This window comes from Lasioglossum baleicum, chromosome 6 (assembly GCF_051020765.1).
Source record: "Lasioglossum baleicum chromosome 6, iyLasBale1, whole genome shotgun sequence".
NCBI classification, from domain to species: Eukaryota; Metazoa; Arthropoda; class Insecta; order Hymenoptera; family Halictidae; genus Lasioglossum; species Lasioglossum baleicum.
The window spans coordinates 7224365-7244954 of NC_134934.1; the positions used below are offsets into that span (position 1 = coordinate 7224365).

The 20590-nt window shown below is 35.0% G+C and overlaps 1 protein-coding gene across 15 annotated transcripts in view; it reads left to right on the plus strand.

Moving 5' to 3' along the window:
• Nucleotides 1-20590, plus strand: part of Msn (serine/threonine-protein kinase msn) — a 59814-nt gene that overhangs the window by 7635 nt on the left and 31589 nt on the right. For 12 of the 15 annotated variants that reach the window (XM_076426096.1, XM_076426104.1, XM_076426101.1 and 9 more), the window contains exons 3-10: nucleotides 8163-8219; nucleotides 16098-16142; nucleotides 16232-16514; nucleotides 16815-17026; nucleotides 17130-17358; nucleotides 17800-18060; nucleotides 18575-18756; nucleotides 19876-19896. In XM_076426096.1, coding sequence (XP_076282211.1) covers nucleotides 8163-8219; nucleotides 16098-16142; nucleotides 16232-16514; nucleotides 16815-17026; nucleotides 17130-17358; nucleotides 17800-18060; nucleotides 18575-18756; nucleotides 19876-19896 — 1290 coding nt within the window. The remainder of the gene's footprint in view (nucleotides 1-8162; nucleotides 8220-16097; nucleotides 16143-16231; nucleotides 16515-16814; nucleotides 17027-17129; nucleotides 17359-17799; nucleotides 18061-18574; nucleotides 18757-19875; nucleotides 19897-20590) is intronic. The other 3 variants (XM_076426102.1, XM_076426107.1, XM_076426097.1) reach the window with 2 other exon arrangements.

The window sequence follows — 20590 nt, forward strand, 5'->3', positions numbered from 1 at the left end:
TATATCTTAGAAATAAATAGACTGCGGATTTTGTATGCATTTATGACAAAAATGGGTAATTGTAATTTGAAACAGTGCACAGATTTAAAAAATTTGAGAACATCGATTTATGAGTTGCATCTTATAGGTGTCATTAAAGAATGGAAAAAATGATTATTTGGCCCTTGTTTGTTATAGTTGATGCAAACGATTTTTATTTTGCATAAAGTTCCGCAGTCTAGTAATAAATCTTGCTAAGTGAAGAAGAATAAAATCTGTATTGAGTTTTGTTGACGTTCAAATTCCGTAATTTGTTCAATAAATTACACAATGCACGAATATCTGGGATCTAACAGCAACAAAATATTAAACAAGACGTTCCACTTCGTTGATCTATTAACAAATAAAGTTGCGCAGTGGCAATTCGGAGGCCAGGAAATCTTCATTCTTTTATTTACGCCGCTCTATGTAGGTATACACTCTCACTGCATAGTAAATAATTTCTTAAATAAATAGTCCTAGTTTACTGAACGATAGTACATGGAAAATGTATACAACATGTTTGCAACGGGTTGCTAATATTGTCACAGCAAATAAATAGTAAATACACGCAGTAAGTCGATAGCAGTTATCATGAAATCTAATCACAACAATTGCGTTTCTAGCTTTAGAAGGACTTTTTTTTAGAGTACACAATGTATTGATTTAGTCTTTTTTTCGTTTTCTATTGTCCTTCGGGAAATTAAGAAAAATGTAACTGAACATAATATGTTATATTGGACTGTCGAGAAAATTTTAAACTTTTATTAATCAAGAATTTGATTAAATCTTCACAATAAAATAATTGACTCAAATTAGAATCCGAGGATACTCCTGAACGAGTTGAAAGACCGTCCGCCATTTTATTGCTCTACTATTCGTGCAGAAATTGTGCGGTCTAAATAATTAAAAATGGTTTCACATTTTTCCAATAACCCGATAGAGAGGATTCAAGCTCGTTTTTGCAATATAAAATCCTTATGCATATGAAATTAATAAATCAGATTTGTATCGATGATGGTTATTCCTCGTCGAAATGAAATGAAGAAGTACGAATGCGACTGTTAACAATTTCCATAGTTTTTCCTTCGAACAGGTATGTTTTTGTCTGAACGCAACAAAATGTTTAATTGAATCGCGAAACTGTAACATTCACGAGAGGCTTCGAGTTAGCTCTTTCACACAGAGGGCCCTCGAACGCATCTTTTATGCAGTTTCATTCAAAAGAGAGTGCAACTTCAGCTCGTAGATGCACTGTTGCACCTGCGAATGAAACAAGGTCATGAGAACTAAGACCGTACGATGGGTTTCTGCTTTTTCTCGACCGCTTCCTCTATCATTTCGACCAAAAAAGAAACGCACCGGAGGGGACGTAACTTATGAAACGAGATATAACTGGTCGCAGCCGCGGCATGACTCATTCTGTACAGTCTTTCATGCAGGTCCATTTTTCTCATTTGCCGGATAATGATCGTTGCTCGTTGCAGGCTTTATGACAGTGGGTTGATCGATTGCAATCTTATTTTGAGATTTTTACAAGTGCCAGCTGTTTCCTGTTGCGTATCTTTACCGTCGGAATGTAACCAGGAGATGCAGAATCGATGAAATGATTATTTGCTCTTTGGAATTTTGTCAATAAAGCAGATTAACTAAAATGTATTCTAACATATTTTTTATCTTGAACACGGTTCTCAGTGAATTTCTCAATTTTTTCCGGGAACAAGAAAAATTACAAGGAGTCATTATTAGACTGCGGATCTTCATGCAAAATAAAATTTTTAATACTTTTATACATCAATTGCAAGCTATAGAAGCTAAATATACATTTATTTTCCTGATTAATGATTTTTATATGTTAAAAATAGTATATCGGAATTGTTAAACTCTTTTAATAAAATGTTATTTCTATTAATACATTTAGAAATATAACTGAAATCAGTAATAGTTTGAAAGAAAAAGTTCAATTTTGATTTCTAACAATATACATAGACATACTTTGAAACTGGACCAATTACGAAAACTGTGTCTAAAGATATTGGGAGAAAATAGTTCTGAAATTTATTAATTACAATGAAATGAAAAATGTAGTTCTTATACGACGCTCGTAAGAGCGCTCTTGTTAATTAGGTGTATAAAAGTATTTTAGACGATTCCATATATCCTATTGAAGACTACGAGTCAATATTGGTACAGTTTTTTAGTTTGACCCCCACTTATCTGGGACACGAATGGGCAGATGGAGGGATGTTTCTTAAATAGCTCGTCGAGACCCACAATTTGAGGTATGACTCATTAAAAAAACACGTTTCCACTTCTGGTATTCTTCTCGCAAGTGCGTTAGCACCGTTCTACAGATGTTCCTCCGGCGTTCCCTCGTGAGACGCATAGACTGCGAATTTTTGTGCACTTATAACTCATATCGAATTCTAAAAATTGTTTCACGCGTTCTTCGATTATTTCTTTTATCTACCGCAGAAAATGAAGTTCCAGTTGACCAACACTCCCTGGAAACTGATATCAAACTACTTCATTTTATACAGGGTGGACCACGTAGCGTGATCAGTAGACAGCGGATCTTTATGCAAAATGAACATTTTCCATCTGAATTGCAACTAACTGGAGTTTTCTTTGTTAATATGCTTAACAGGTTGAAAATAATATAACAGTATTTTCAAATTCTTCTAATGTCGTTACTGTTTTAGATTACACCTACTCGTTTTTGCCATAAATGCATAAAATCCGCTGTCTAGTGATCAGCTTACAATTCGATTATTCTGCTGTTAGTGGTAAGTTCGGAATTTTTTTAGCTCAAATAACATGGTTCAAGGAGAGCTTTAAGGTAATTGTACCAAATTTTTTGTCAACCGTTTTTTTCGAGAGCGATTAAGGTCACCTCCGGTTTTTTTTCTAGGTCAACCTACAATTTTCATACACCCCGTTTTTAGGAAATACCGAGACGAATTCGGCAAGCACCATAAAGAGTATTTTTTCTTCATCTAAACTAAAGAAACAATAAAAAAATATAATTTATCTTAGTTGAATCGATGTGCTCAAAATGGTGTCCACTAGCAGCAGTAAATTCGCGTAAACGATTAAGAAATTACTTTTCTGATATTTTTATGGTAGATACAGAAAAAAATATTTGTTATAATGTTTACCGAATTCGTCTCACAATCAGTATCCCCAGAAGAGGGTGTAAAAAATTTTAGTTAACCTATAACCTGAAAAAGGGGTTGACAAAAGATGTTGTACAATCATTTTAAGTTATTTTAGATAACAAAACTTCCGATCGAACCACTAACAGCAGAATAATCTAAGCTGATCACTAGATTGCGGATCTTTATGCATTTAAGCAAAATTGAATAGATGAAATTCAAAATTGTTGGAAAATTTTTCAAATTGAAGATGTCTTCTCTATTAAAATCATTAAGAGAAGAAATAACATCCAATTTAGTTTCTATTCCTTGCAATCGATGCTGACAACTTTTATTTTGCATGAAGATCCGCAGTCTGCTGATCAGGCTTTGCGGTCCACCCTGTATATTTTATTATCTGTATTACTCAGATTTGTTAACAACATAGACACACAAGTGAACAAAATATTAATTATTAACCCTTCAATTCCTGAAGTCCCAGGTGGATCATTTAATTATTTAGATAGCACAATATCAGTATACATTTTTCTTTTTCCGCAGTGTCTATGATCTTGATACGTAGTTGAATTTTCTAAGGAAAATGTTTTCAATATCTTAGAAAATTCTCGTTAAAATATTTTATGTTGCAGTGTCTTCCATCTTCGTCTCGAAGCATTTTTATTGTTTTGTTACACAAAATGATTCATACACACTGATTTGTAAAGTCGCTAAGCAATATTTTACAGAGCGTCCTAATTTTACATCCAGTTTTGAATTATGGTCTCAGTCTGGCCATATTCGAATGTTTCAGCTAGCCTTCTTTATGTTTTACTATCACTGTTTGCACTGAGGTTTCTCAGAAGCGATAACATTCTTGGTGTGAACTAAGAAGTCGGAGAATAGTGCTCGTGCAGTAACCTAATAATTCTGTTAGGGCGACTGAGTATACATAGTAATATAGGGGTTTGTGACTGGGGTCGTTGAATGCAAAAGAAAATCTTCCAATGCAGTGCAAAAGAAAAATATAGCAATAAAGAATAGAAGTTATAGAAGCTAAAGTGAGTGTAAAAAGTATTCGTACGACCTTTAAATTGGAATAACTTTTTTACAATTGTACCAAACGACCCGATTTTTTATAATCAATAATTAGAAGCATTGGTTTAAGAGATGATATGCAAGAAAGATTTTCCAAAAATTATAATTTACAAGATTACATGTAAAAATAAAGAAGAAATTTTTTAAAACTTTTTTATTTGGGCACTTAAAGAAAATTTAAAATATATGTTTTGTAGATCTATAGTAGTTACACACATGCTGAAAGTTCCATCGAAATCGATTAACACACACACGAGCTACAAGCAGTTAAAAATGGTGAAAATCGTAGTTTTACACATCTTTTGGTCAGTTTCTGCTCAAAAAATCCACAGATTCTTACATCTTCCGATGCGTGTCGTTTTTTCCTGCTTCAAATTTTCAGTATGAGAATAACTAACATAGATCTACAAAACATATACATTAAATTTTCATTAAGGGCACAAATAAAAAAGTTTAAAAAAATGCTTTTATTATTTTTGCATGTAACCTTGAAAATTATAATTTTTGGAGAATCTTTTTTGCATATCATTTCATAAACCACTGCTTCTAATTGATTATAAAAAATCAGGACGTTTAGTACAATTATAAGAAAGTTATTCTATTTTAAAGGGCGTACGAATACTTTTGTTACCCACTGTATGTATAATGAAAATGGTTAAACTTGTCACACGTGTCAATTTTTTTAATGAAAAATTCCTCATGTTTTGAACGTTTTGACGAATCATGATGATCCGTTAAAACCAGCTATTTTTTATGTTAGAACTGATAAAATCAAGTGATAACAATTATAGACTTTCAAAGATGCAATCATTTCTAGATAAAAGATGCATCGCCAGTGAATAATACTTTTCCTAGGAATGTTTCATTATTTTCAATTGTTCAATTATTTTTATTATGCTCAAGATTTTTCAGAAGACGTTTATTTATTATTTATTTATTATACGCATAGTTCGGCAATTTCTCTACAGGAATATAAAATCGTTTTTAGATAAAGGTTTGCAATGAGTACCAGGGTCATCGACGCAGAAGTTAATTACTTTACTATACCATAAAAACAATGGTCAATTTATAACTGCAGCTTTATCATAAATAAAAATCCTTTCAATCCTCTGTTGCTTTGAATAATAAGCCATCATGAGACGCTTAACAGTAATATATTCTTCATCTAGAGAACACACCGTGCACATATCTGTCTATTGATAAGCAGAGCTAATAGATTCGATATTCTGCTGTTATCAATCTTATCGATGTCCATAGACGTTGCGTGGAACATTTATAGTTTAAAAAAGAAGTTCACGTAGCATTCTAATACCACTTTGGGATTGGACGGCTTTTCGATGCTCAAGGTCACTTGAAGGGCAGCTCTCAGACATACTCGAATACGTTTTAAAGTTCACCGAGAGATGCAGTAGAAAAAAAAATATGCTACGCTGGAAAAACTACCAGTGAAACGATCCGAAAAATGTTACTGTTGAAAAAGTTTTTAGTTATTTTTCGTTTTAAATATTTGTCTCATTATGTATCAAGATTGTAGGAGATAGGAGAGCTCTGTATTACAATTAAACAAAATGGAAAGTGAATTAACAAGTACAGTTTAGTTACATTGAATTCTGTTTAAATTTTTATACGAATTACTAACAATATAAATCATATAAAATGGAGGACCGCGAGCAAGAGTAACAAAGTATGATAGAAAGAGCACAGGACGAACGAGTGCGAGGCAAAACGGTAAAGAAAGCTTACAAAAGTCAGAAGCAAAAAATAGCGTATAGGCGAAAATAAATTTGTGGGATGCGCGGTGGACGCAAAAGGGAAAGATAAAGAGCTCCAGGTGAAGATTAAAGGACGGGATGTGGCGAAGTTGTATGAAACTTGGGTGACGGGAAAAGGCTGAATGGAAATACCGGCGAGAGTTAGTGGGAGAATGCTCGCGAAAAGACAATGGGGGAGGAAGATGGCGAGAAGAAAAGTGAGATGAATTGGAAAGCGATGGAGAGAGAATAAGTACGGTGTGCATGCAGGGACATTAGGCTGCCGGCATGGCAGGTTTACGTGACTAGGGAAGAAAGGGAACGGAAGAAGGGTGAGAAGGTTACAAACCAAAATGGTTGCTGCTTTTTACGATTGTTCTTCATTGATACCCTTTCTTTATACACTAGCTGGAGAAATAATAAGCAGATTGCAGAATTTATGCGAATAAAAATTACGATATATTAAGGGGTTAGATCACTTCGACTATCTAAATCAGGCCTGGGAAACATCTTCCCCGCTATCGCGCTTCACGGCTCCCGCTACCAGTGTACCGGTTCCCTCACAATCAACCACAGTCAAACCTCGATAACTCGAACCTCTTTAACTCGACAACCTCTATAAGACGAATATTCTGTTCATTCCCTTCCGCTGCACTTTAAAAACCGCTATAAATCGAAATAAAACTTCCTTTAACTCGAATTATTTTCCACAAGTGTGGAAGCTAAACAAGCCAAAGCAATTGTTTTACGAAGTTTCGTAGAAAGATGCAATGATATATCGAAGAGAATGTATTCTCTGCTTTGGTTGCCGTTGAGAATACCATTGACCAACAATCTGTTAATTCATTAACGCAGTAGTCACAGTGATATTAGCGTACATCTTGATCATATTTTCCATTTTTTCCAGAACAAAATATGTAAAAATTGCTGAGTTATTCGCAGAGTTTTTGAAACGTATTTTTGTTCTCAAATTAGAAGGTATTATCTAAAATGTAACATAGAATTTTTAAGAAATGCAGCAGCCATGTAGGTTTAGTGTTTTGTGTTTTGATAACACGAAGATTTTCCGGTGGTCGAGTTAGGAACGTATACGAAAACAGTTTAAATTTCAAGTATTTGGTTGCAGTGATATAACTTTGTCTAGATCCATCACACCACTTGAAACTACTGTTCCCCTGTCTTTCAACGTTTACTCTCCTCGGCCCTTACTGTGCTCTTTGTAACGTCCATTATCGTCTTCTTGACTCTCCACCTTATCTCTTCTAACTACATCCACCTACGCCCATTTTCTCTTTCTACCAGGATCTCTTTTAGTCTTCCGACACCTTATTTCTCTCCCCCGTGTGAGTACTTCTCAAGCACGTGTGTCTTATGTTTCTTTCACTCCTCCTCTCGCATGCTATGCACACAGTGTACACATAAATTGTACGGGCGAAACTTCGCCAGCATCTTTTTCACAGACTGTACCCGTGAAAGAGGTGGCGGAAAAACCTGGAACGCATTTTTTCGCTACGCCCTTTTAACCCTTTTGCCACCGGATAAAACCGTGACGGTATATATTTGTAACATTAACAACTTGGTAATATCGAGTCGGTGATATGATTTCAAACGAAATGAATTATTCATTCCCTTTTTGGGAGTACACCGTCACGTTAGTTCAAAGTTAAATAATACTTTTCGGTAATTGTTAAATAAAATAAAAATGTCTTTTAAGGGGATATTTAGCAACACCTCGACTTTACTTTTATATGTTTTTAATTATTTAAAATTACAAAATGGCGACGTTATAAAATATTGTTTATCCATTGTCTATATTAGATAGCACCCAGTACCAAAAATTACTGGAACGTAGAAGACAGAACATTTTTACGTGAATTTAATCAAGAATAAATATTTTCCACTATTTAATATTGTTAATCGCTTGTTGCTCACAACAACATCCGTTAATCAATTCTGATGAAATGTTCAGCATGTATTGTATCGCAAGAAGCATTCTTTAAATTTTCTTAAACTGTAAGTTAACAAAATAAATTGCCTTTTGATATACAGTTTTGTAAATCAATGTGCTAAAATAAGATTAGGAGTGAGCCTTTGCGATTTATCGATAGCTTAATTTTGAATACGTTTTAAATTCATTATGCTAATAGAATTTATAACATTTCAGGGCCGGCACACCAAGACTGGTCAGTTGGCAGCCATCAAAGTTATGGACGTCACAGAAGTAAGTATTGGTTCAGGCGTGATTACAATTCCAGTCACTTTCTTTTTATCGATAATAATGTATCGAAATTAATCGATATGCAATTCAGCATATCAAGTTAGTCACAGAAATGGATGAAAGTATAGTGCAGATCTATTCCTTTATCTTTTGTATTTGAAAACTTACTACGCTAAGCGTATTATGAACACTCTTCTTATTTAATAAACATTTCTTATTTATTTACCGGATCTTATTTTTTATCTTCTTAACGCAATGCCTGTTCATCGCTTATTATTATCATCGTCGTCGTCACTAAATATTGCTAAAATAACATTGTTATTTTACATTGCAAAATACATGTTTTTATAAAGTCAGTTTACAAAAATACGTGCATATATTATTCTAATTATATGATGACAATTTTTATATCGAACAGATCGTTTATAAATAATGATTTTATAATTAGAAAGTTCTTTAGGAACTATACAAATTGAAAATGGGAATTGTGTTTGTAAATTAATCATTTTTATTAAGTCAATTTACGAAACAGTGTAGAAACTTCTTGCGAATGAAACAAGGAAAAATGAGTTTACAAATTAATTGTTTTCTAAGCGATCCTGAAAATTTAGAACTCCACCTTTGACCTTTTCGATCATGGTGCTATTTCTTGAATCTTCCATTGTGCAACGTAGAGGAAAATAAATCGATGCGAAGGTGCAGGAAAAAAGGTTAGCCCCATCAGTGATCTCACACTCTTTGTCGGCCACTCAGTCTATTTTCCTTGAAAAATATTAACTAGGACAGTTAAAAATGAGAATACAGGTTCTTGTCGCGTATGCACCCGTCAGATTCATTTATCCTCTAGTTCGTTATTAATTTTAATGAATATCAAATGGTGGGTAATGGTAGTCGATGACGTAATGCTGGGCAGATTTTAATGAGATAGCTCAAGAGATCAGCATTTTTGAAATCATGATAATTAATGCGAAATTCTCGGTATCTTGTAAAACCGGCTAAAATAAAAAGAAGATTCGACGGTCGATGCGATGTGGAATTTTCTTCGGAAAAGAATATAATTGGCGAAATTGAAGGGTTGAAAAATATTAAACGCACTTTTCGATTGAGCTTTTAATCAAAATTATAATATTATTACTAGATTATGAATCTTTATGGATCCTTCTGAATCCGTAAGATTATCCTTATGGATAATCAATGAAAAAAATTTTTCGCCGAATTCAATTTTTAAAAGCAAAACTGTGCAAATGAGGAATTATATAACAGTCTGCAGTTTAGTTATTATTAGAATGTGGTTGTTTATGCAATAGGCAATTGTCGTAGACGAATTTTAAGGAAATTTGAATCAAATCAAATCTTATTTTCTGTGGTAGTAGTTTTTTCAGATCGGAGATCAATTAAAATCGTACTAAATTCCGTCGAATTTTATACTCTAGCATTTTTTGACAATTTTCAGAATTTCTTAATTTCATAATTCATAATTAATTAATTAATTATAATTGGAATTTCTTAATTCCATAATTGCATAAAGATCCGCAGTCTAATTATTGTATTCACTGGTGACTAGTTTCATGGGTTGTTAGTACAGCGATTTTTATAAATTTGGAGATATTGAGCTTCGAATCTTAGAAGTTGGGACGATCGTGATTTTCTAGGTCATGATTCATGCAGGTAATACATAATGATTCCCATTTCAGTGATTTCCAGCAAATCCATGAATCATTCTTCCAGTTCTCTATCTCCCAGAAGACATTCTGTATCAATGGAGTTTCAAATATTTAAATTCATTGGTGACTAGTTTCATGGGTTGTTAGTACAGTGATTTTTATAAATGTGGAGATATTGAGCTTCGGATCTTCGAAGTTGGAATGCTCGCAATGTTCTAGGTAGTACCCGCTATCGTTGTGTATTCATGATTCATGCAGGTAATACATAATGATTCCCATTTCAGTGATTTCCAGCAAATCCATGAATCATTCTTCCAGTTCTTTATCTCCCAGGAGACATTCTGTATCAGTAGAGTTCCAAATATCCAAATATATGATTTACAGTAATGTTTTGCAATCAGAACTACTGGATCAGTCACAATAATTGGTTCCAGATTTTTCATTTTACAATCCTTAACGATATTAAAAAATTACAAGAAATAGATATGAAAGTTTTCATTTAGACTCATCTTCATTTCAATAATAAATGTCAAAGATCTACTGTTAATTCAATAATTTTATTTTCATTTTGAATGTACTTTTAGTACACCTTGTATAACTGTAGAATTCCATTAACACAACAACTAATTGTCAAGAATTTTTCTAGTCTGAAGACGTATCGGTATTATCTGTCTTACAATAATGGCATTTACGTTTATCTGTTAGCAAGCCGATAGATTGGAAAAGATTAAAATTGAATTGTAAAAATGAGTCACTAATTGCTAGTTCTAATTGAGGACACTTCAATCGTAAACTGTCATATTTCATTTGCGATTAAAATAGCCCATTACATACACTATAAAACAAACTGTTCCTACATTCAAAATATTAAAATTAATTTTTACAATACTTATATTATATCCGAGAGATATTCCAACTTAATATATTTTGCACAACGAGTTGTAAGTGCTTTTGGATCCACAGTATGTTTGTGAAACATTTTTATCGAAGATGAAATTGACAAAGAGTTCATCACGTGCTGCATTAACTGATGCCAATTTAGAAAACCAGCTAACAAAAGATGTGCAACGTCGAACATAAATATAGATTTACAAAAATGAAGTGAAAGGAAAGATAAACAAATATTTCATTAATTACGACTCGAGAGTTAATTATATTGAATCATAGCATAACAATAAAGTTTTATTCATTTTGTATTTGTATCACATTTTTTTAAAAAGTATATTTATCCAAAGTGCGGCCCGCTGTAACGTTACGCGTCATCAAAGTGGCCCGCGAAACCATTTGGGCTGGCCAGGCGTGATTTAAAATATTAAAAAATTTTTTATCCCAAAAAGAGCAATCGAAAGTTTTACCTTTGAAGTAATTTTGCCAGAAAAAAAGGTCCTGATTAGATAAAAGCCTGTATGAAGGACACAGTACCCGTGTCTTTCCTCCTGAATAAAGAAGGATTTTTTAATGTTGTATAAATAGTACAGAATACTTGAAAGTTTGATTGCGCTTGACGTTCCTTTGGGGACGGTGTTCGTTTATTGTTCACGCTTCCCTGCTCCTTCAAACATGCTCCTCCACTTCGCAGATTTGTTGAAAGGTCAGAGAGATGTTTGCGACGTCTGAACGCACACCAGTATTCTCCTATTTAGGTCTTATTCGGATTGCCGGCTACATTTTCGAGTAACAGTTGATTTACATCATCTTCGCTTTTCGCGAGCGTCAAAGCTGCTATAGTTCATCCAAACTTTACCGTACTTGTTAGTTGTACTAAAATATTTTACTTTGAATTATTCTGTTTAATTACGGTGCAATAATGGTGCAATTACTCGGCGCCCTTGGCAGTTGAAAAAAGAGCTATTTCTATGTCCACTATAGTTCGCAGTGTGACTCACACAACATAGAAAACATCTTCGTAATTTATGTTCAAGGTACCAAATGTTAAGCAACGTTTTTTACATTGTAGCTTGCATAAAATGTTTCAACAATAACGGACACCGTTTTGAACACATTAGAAATCGTTTGCACAGAAAAATAAACAATTCTAACATACAGCGAGCATGATAAATTATCTTGTAAGAGTAACTCCGTTGAAGGCTAATTGGTACAAAGCACGATTTCCAATTAGTACATGTACAATTGCTATGATGTGACACTCCTTTAATCTCTTCCATGTGAAATATCTTTATTTTTTTATCATGTACATCCATGTAGATTATGGACAGTACTCTCATTCAAAAACTTCTTCCATTTCCATGAATTCGATTCGCTTTTGCTTGTTCCCTGCTTTATCGTTATATTGCAGACAAGCCATTTTATGCAGGAACCATCCAGGATAACTCACGAGAACGCCGTTTCCCTTAAAGTTTGTTCTTTCATCGTTATTTCGCGAAACAATAAGCCTTTCTCCCGATTGCCTCTAATCCGTTTTATGAACTTTCAAGTGACACCTCTTCTGGCGTGCACAGTTTTCGAACAGATAAGTACTTGCGCAAGTATCCGAGTTCTTCAAACACCGATATAAAGTGTAGGCACGAGGCTGGAATCGGTGACAAACCGTAATATCCTTTTATGTGCCATAAACTGCCCGATCATTATGTGTTCCCAGTGGTGTGTTGTGTCATAATTAGAAATTCTTCAAGATACGTCTTTTCTTTGTGAACGTGAATGAATCGATTTTTTAAAAATAAAAAGTATAACTCGAATCACCTTGGTCAACTTCAAAGGAAATAATTAAAATAATTTCTTAGAGTAGGTGAAAATATTGTATTAGCTCAATGCAAAAGAATTGTTATTTTAAGTGATTATTACATTGCAGATTTTATACATTTGATTTATGGAATTATATATTTAATTTATGGAAAAAGTGGTTAGAACACTTACTATATAAGCAATTTATAAAATCTTTTCTTCTTAAGATAAGGATAAAAATTATTTTTAAATGTCAATAAAAAACCATTAATTCTCCTATGTTTAGTGTTTTCAAATTTTATGGACGCCTAAGATCAGGCTAGTCACGTGCACTCGAGATTACGTATAATTTTACGGCACCGTCTCGTGACCGTTTATTACGTCTTTTGATCATTAACATGATAGCTCTGCGCAAACATGTATCACTTTCCAATTAGTGGCTCGCCGAATGGGCTTTGTGGTACTTCTAAATGCTTGGTACAACATGAGTCACGTGCCTTGGGTGTCACAACCTTCATCTTCATCGCAACCTTCGCGTTGCTCAATTCCAGTGCATCCTTTCCGTATTTACATCGTGGCCGCGACAGTGTATCCGTTCTCGATTCCAATTCCAACAGTCAAGTACACGAAACGATTCGGCTATTCTTCTGCGAGGGGACCCGCGACATCTCCTTCTTTTCTTTGTCCGCTATTCCTGGCTGCATCGGTGTCGTTGCTCCTCGGTACTCTTTCATATTCTATCTCCCCACAAAATTAACTCTCCGTATGTTTTTCGCGATAACCAAACACCTCGTTCGGTGTTCCATTCTATTTTTGCGGGCGAAAACCCGCGTTCCGACACGTGTAACCCGTGCTCAGCAGAATGCACCCCGTGGGATTCGAAAAACCATGATTCCCGAAGAGAGAGTCCACGGAAGTGTCGTTCCCAGCGTACTATAATAACGCTAGCTTGTGTCTCCAGGATCGCAAGGAATATCGACGGCGATGCCTCGATACATGTCAAAACTTCACGGTTGACTCATCTCGTGCACAGACTCAATGGCAAAATCTTTTTTTTCTGAAACTGTTGCTAGTATATTTGTAACGATTTTCTGATTAAAATGATACCAAACAAGACACAATTCCAGTCATATTTACTTGCTTAATCCACGATATAGTAAAACTTCTGTTATTCGAATTAATGAGTGTTTTGAATTTCGAATTAATGAACGTTCCGAAAATTTCATTGAAATTGGTTAATTGATTTACTAGTTATAAATCAAAAGTGGCGAAATGGCCAAAAATCTGGAAAAATTGCAATTTTTTCCACTTTTGATCGTTTATAACTCGTAAACCGATTAACCAATTTCAATGAAATTTTCGGAGCGTATATACGAACTCCAGTTCTACATATATTGGTTATCTTTGATATAACTGAGTTACAGTGCAACAATGAAATGAAACAAATTTTTGCGTCCACATCAAAAATAAATTTTTGCAATACTTATTACATCCGAGAGATATTCCAACTTAAGGTATTCTGCACAACGAGTTGTAACTGCTTTTGGATCCATATATGTTTGTGAAACATTTTCTTCGAAGATGAAATTTACAATGAGTTCATCACATGTTTCATTAACTGATGCCAATTTAGAAAACCAGCTAAGATGTTCAACGTCGAACAGAAATATAGATTTTCAAGAATTGAGTGAAAGAAACGTTAAACTATCTGATTAATTAAGACTCGAGAGTTAATTATATTGAATGATAGTAGAACAGTAAAGTTTTATTCATTTTGTGCATTTGTATTACATTTTTTAAAAGCATGTTTACCTAAAATGCGGCCCGCTGTAACGTTACGCGTCATCAAAGTGGCCCGTGAAACCATTTGGGTTGGCCAGGCCTGCACTAAATCATGAATTGAACGAGCTTGTATGTGTTTGGAATTATGGCATGTTTGGGCTCGTTTTAATCAGAAAACTGTCGTGAATATTATGCTAAAGAGCTTCTCATAGAAAAAGTAATTAAAAACAATTTTGTCATTGCACCCTCTTCCACATCGATGATAATGGCGCAAGCTTATGGACAACAATGCACGTTATTTTAATATCATTTCTTTGGTCAGCTATCTTCCACCTTGTTCTCTATCATATTCGGTTGTTGCAGATCAATACGTTGATTTTACCCTCTTCATGGTCGTGTTGTTCGGACAGACATCAAGATTGTAAACCGTTCTGTATACCCTTTCTGACTATGTAGATGTCTATCAGATTCGGTTGTAAACTCCAATGTGAAAAGATTGATTCTGCTGATGTAGACTGACATCATGTTTATTAAGTAATCGTGTACTTGAATTTTTATTACACCTTTTGTTTTGATTATTTGATTAGATGGAGTCGCAATCATTGCCGTTTCTAGGAACAAATTGCAATGAAGCAATTATCACTCCGATGACTCGTACTCAAACTACTTGATGAATGGCGACGAGTCATTGAAAATAATAGTGAATACAATTCACTAATATGCGATTGTTGCTTCTTGTAGTAATAAATAAAATTAATCACACTCCCAGGGGTAAACATTTCACATTTCTATCTTATTCCCCACGAGATTAAACTATTACACACGGAAAGTTTATTTCACTAATCGACACATGCTGCATTATTTTTACAGACGTATCGTCATGTCTGACAATAAACTCATAGATAATAATGTACAGTGTGTATACGATTTGATAATCTGGCGTCCGTTTTCTGATTTTTAATCTTCATTTTTTTTCCCTCCGCTGTCATCAACAATACTCTACCAACGTGGATGGGTATAGATAATCAGTTTAGATAAGAAAGTTCGAGAAGGCTAATCGCCAGCTTGGCGATTGAGAGTGATCTGTTTATTAGAAATGTTTAATGTATGGAAAATTAAAAAAAAAATTATTTTCTTTTTCTGATATCATCGTTGTAGATCAGCTGCAAAAAGCTGGAATGAGATTAAATATCATTTTATAATTAAAAAAAGATGAATCGATGATAGTGGCTCGCTTGCTTGGATTTGACCTAATTCGATCCCTCGTAATAGCAGGTTTAATAAACAATGTTTATAAATTACTGCAGCTTGTGCTGATTGCGTACTGATCGATTAAGAAGTGGCATAGGTGTTGTAAATCATGCATCAACTCTTGATAAGAATAAAAAATTAAAATTATGCAACTGTACCACGTAACGCAATTGATAAAAAAATCACATGTTTTATTTGAAACGAGGCTATATAATCGAGATTGAAAAGTTAGAAATGTATTGCGTTGTTTAGATAATAAAATTATGTTCTTGCCATAACAGCAGTGGCTTTCGTTTCTACAAGGAGGAACTCATAAGTTAAATCAATGTTAGCATTCTCCACACACTTTCATCCTTTGCTTTTTAATTCAGAGCTGTGACCTATGATAATAATTTTAAAGCTACTCAGAGTTTTTATGTTGAAAATTATTATTATACAAAAGTTGTGCCATCACAAATGTATAAATGTTTCGATGTACTTCTAACATGAATCTCTATTTCAGGATGAAGAGGAAGAAATCAAATTAGAAATCAATGTATTAAAACGGGTGGGTACGAGCAGCTAAGAATATTTTCAGAAATTATATTTGTCCTCTAGGAGGTATAAGTATTAACTCGATTGTTGTTGGAATTGCAGTATTCGAATCACAGAAATATAGCAACGTATTATGGTGCCTTCGTGAAGAAGTCGTCACCTGGGAAGGATGATCAGTTATGGTTGGTTATGGAATATTGCGGAGCTGGCTCCGTCACAGATCTTGTGAAGTCAACGAAGGGCCAGAGTTTAAAAGAAGAATGGATTGCCTATATATCTCGAGAGATATTAAGGGGACTTAGTTATCTTCACAGCAATAAAGTTATTCACAGGGATATCAAGGGGCAGAATGTTCTCCTAACTGACAATGCTGAAGTCAAGCTAGGTGCGTCATGCTTTCTATCACACCTAACTTTGCTAATTTTAATCTGAGAAGTTCTAAGCCTCTATGTCAATCAATTTATTCACGTAGATTTATCTTCAATGTTTTTATTTCACTAAAATAAAAAGTGCTTCTTTAACAGCTGAACATATAATCTTTTCAAAATATTCTAGCCAAGAAAAAATAATACATTTAGTTTGATTACACTGTTCGACGAATATCTTAACTTTTTAAATGAAATTCAGCAATTTTATTGTAGACAATTTTGGGTAAATGATTAATCGTTTGTCTTCTGCGTTATAGTTGACTTCGGCGTGAGCGCACAGTTGGACAGGACAATAGGTAGAAGAAATACATTTATCGGTACGCCGTATTGGATGGCACCGGAAGTGATAGCCTGCGATGAAAATCCAGACGCCACGTACGACAATAGAAGTGATCTCTGGTCACTCGGAATTACAGCCTTAGAAATGGCTGAATCACAACCTCCGCTTTGCGACCTTCATCCAATGCGAGTAAGTAGAAGCGTGCTGATGCTTCCCTTTTTGCGCGGCCCGATTGCCATGAAGGCGGATGACAACATTTAATTTTTTCTTCCAATCTGATTACGCGCGACAGGCCTTGTTTCTGATACCGCGTAGCCCTCCGCCAAGACTGAAGTCGAAGAAGTGGTCGAAGAAGTTCCACAGCTTCATCGAAACAGTGTTAGTAAAAGATTATCATCAGAGGCCATACACGGAACAGCTCCTTAAGCATCCTTTTATCCGGGACCAACCAACTGAGAGACAAGTCAGGATACAGCTGAAAGACCATATCGATCGTTGTAAAAAACGTAAACAGGAGAAAGGTATGCTAATTAGAGGGGTACGCCGAATGGGAGAAGCTGCTGTAACCGTTTCAATGAGTATTGATCTGGAATACTGTAGGATAAACGTTTCTCAGATAATCAAACACCCGTTCGATTCACTGTATGGCTGCATTTCGCATGAAAAATTATTATTTATTAGTAGACTGTGAATTTTACACATTTGTAATCAAAGTCAGTAGGACAAGACATTATATGCATTGTGTACGTAGGTGTATACATATATCAATCCTTCTTACTTTGCCACTGTCCTTGAGCTTTCATTAGACCCAATTCGCATGAAACTCATTGAAATGATTGCAGCTGCCTCGATTTGTATCATAAGTATACTGCAGGCTTCAAAATCTCAACAGTAATTTCAACAATTTTTTATTAACATTTGTAGGATACATATAACATAATTGGAACATGTTTGCATTGTAGAAAGAGACGACTATCGGTACAGCGGTAGCGAAAACGAAGAGGATGAGCCAGCATTGGCCGGTGAACCATCGTCCATCGTTCAAGCTCCTGGCGGTGATACATTGCGCAGAAATTTCCAACAAATTCAAGAGGGTAGGACTCTGACACAAGATGTGCCTCCTCAACCACCTGCTGCTAAAGACAAACCGAGTAACAGATCACAAAGAGATATACCAGAGCCAGGACCACCTGCAAGACCTGCAATTCCGCACAGATTAATTGGTCAGTTTGATAACGTATTGATATCCACGTCCTCTGACAATTTACATAACCTTTCTATTCATACTTTTATGACCACCAACATGTAATTTTGTCCTATCGAGATTCGCCTACTTCAAAATTCAAATGCTTTATCTTATGTTGGTTTAGAAATTAGTGTTGTATAAAACTCGAGTCTTCGAAGCTTCAGAGCTCAGTCTTAAAAAGTTCTTCTATAGAAACTTAGTCTTTAAGACTGAGCTCTGGAGCTTCGAAGACTCGAGCTTTATACAACACTATTAGAAATAGGATTTCTATTTACGTATTTCCTGTTATATCTGCAACTGCAACTCTATTTAATACCCGTATCTATACCTATGTAATACCGTTATCAAAATCATACTGGTTTCAAGTTTCTGCTTTAAAGAATATGAAATGGTGGGCACAAAGCATCCCCTAATGATAGGGTTAATAGGATTGCGATAATGAGATTGGTCAGGCTTTAACAATTTACTACAGCTATGTTTGCGCATTGTAGTAGTTCCAGATCCACAACCGCCGTCTCGGCCATTACCACCGACACCCAGGGACGACCCTCGGCAGCCTCACAAGGTGTCAACGCCACCCTCTAACCATCAACCACCTGTCGCCAGTAGTGGCAGTGGAAACTCCGGTGGCCAATCCGCGTCACAGCGAAACAGTCATGTGTTTAAACCTATGGTAGGCTTCCTTGGCTTCGTTCACTGATGACCGATCTTCTCTACGTCACCACTTCTCTCTCTCTCTCTCTCTCTCTCTCTCTCTCTCTCTCTCTCTCTCTCTCTCTTTGATATTGTAACTCCTTTTCTCGGCATTCACAACACGCCAATGAAAACTAATATACGTAGCCAGATAACTATACTTGGATCATGACGATTTGTAGAAAGGCACATGCTAGTTTTGTTTTACTTTGCCATCTTGCTGTCTGTCAGTGACACATGCACACACACATCACACGCGCACACATATCCATAAGAGTGTCTCTTTTCACATGGAATACTGTTCTCTTACGTATACTATTCTTGTGTCCTCCTTCTGCTGCATTCTTATCGTACGAATTGCACGCGGAGTTTCGCTCTATTTCGCTGATATGGCGTGCACGCACGTAGACGCGCATTTAAGAACACACGTTTGTCTCCTGATGCACTTCGACACGCGGAACATGAACACTACGGACATACACACACACGTGTTATTTTAATGGCGCAGAGTATTTAATTTTCATAAATATCCAGAGTGTACAGTAGTTATATTCGATTTCTTTCACATCTGTTCCCAGTTATCTTATTTTTTAATGATTTTATCTGAACGGGGAGGAATTCTCTATTCCTTGAAAACTATTTTCTTCGAAGGTTAAATGTTTATAACAAAATAATGTTACTTTATTTTAACGTAAAGGAAGGAAAGCATATTTATCAATTTTTCTGTTTCCAATTGTTTTCATTATGAAAATTATGAATGTTAAAGTTGAAGCAAAAAATTCTTAAAGTTGAAAATTAGAAATGGAATTTCTTAAAAACTGGAACTGTGTTGGAGAAAATCGACTTTTACCTTCACGCTTAGCGCCTCAAAATCTATAAGAATCGTCCATTTGTTGTCGAAACGCAAAGGTGGTGTTGGATAGCGTTATTATCAAACGTTTAACTGTTCCGGTACACATTTCGACCATCTTGAGTTCCACATAAAGAAAAATTCTGTTGTTTAAAATCCCTGAGAGTCACCCTGTATGGTATACATAATCCCTCTCGTACTTGAAATTATTCGGTTTTTGTTTTTTTTCCATGTTCACACGTACCGTAGCTGCCGCCAAGGAGGCCGGAGGTAAGAACACAACACTTATTTTTCTCTTTACATGTTACATTGTTAACCCTACATCTCTACACAGGATCACATTTGACCTTCTCCTTTGTACACGTAACACATTGCCGATTATTTATACAGAAGATCTACCAAACAGTCACTCTACATAAGCTATAAAGCCAATTGTTTCGTCTCATGGATATTATATATATTTTTATATATAAATGACATACACATTCCGCTTGTTTTAATCTCACGCAGAGTACTAATCAACCTTTAGAATTTTCTCATTTAACCAGTTCGACCGTCACCGATTTTTCATCGCCCTGTTGCTTGATGCACATTTATTACTTCCTGGTATGCTTCACCAAAAATCGCCTGAATGTCTGCTCTCATCGGTTGAGTTATGCGGTGTCTAGATGCGCAAACACAACACGTTCCCTCATGTTTCGAGAAATGTGTTCGAATCCCGTATCTTTATATCGTACGATAAATTATGAATTCTTTTCAATTTCGATTTGAAAACTATAATACAGATTACACCGAAAATGTTTTACCGAAATTTATTAGCCTGCGTGGGAAGATTGTACCGTTATCTTGAGTGTAAATGTCATCGATAACTTTATTCAAGAAATCTGAAAAAATAATGTAGTACAATTCCACCATACTCTCTTCTTTTGCAACACGAGTGTAACGAAATTAAATCATTGATTAA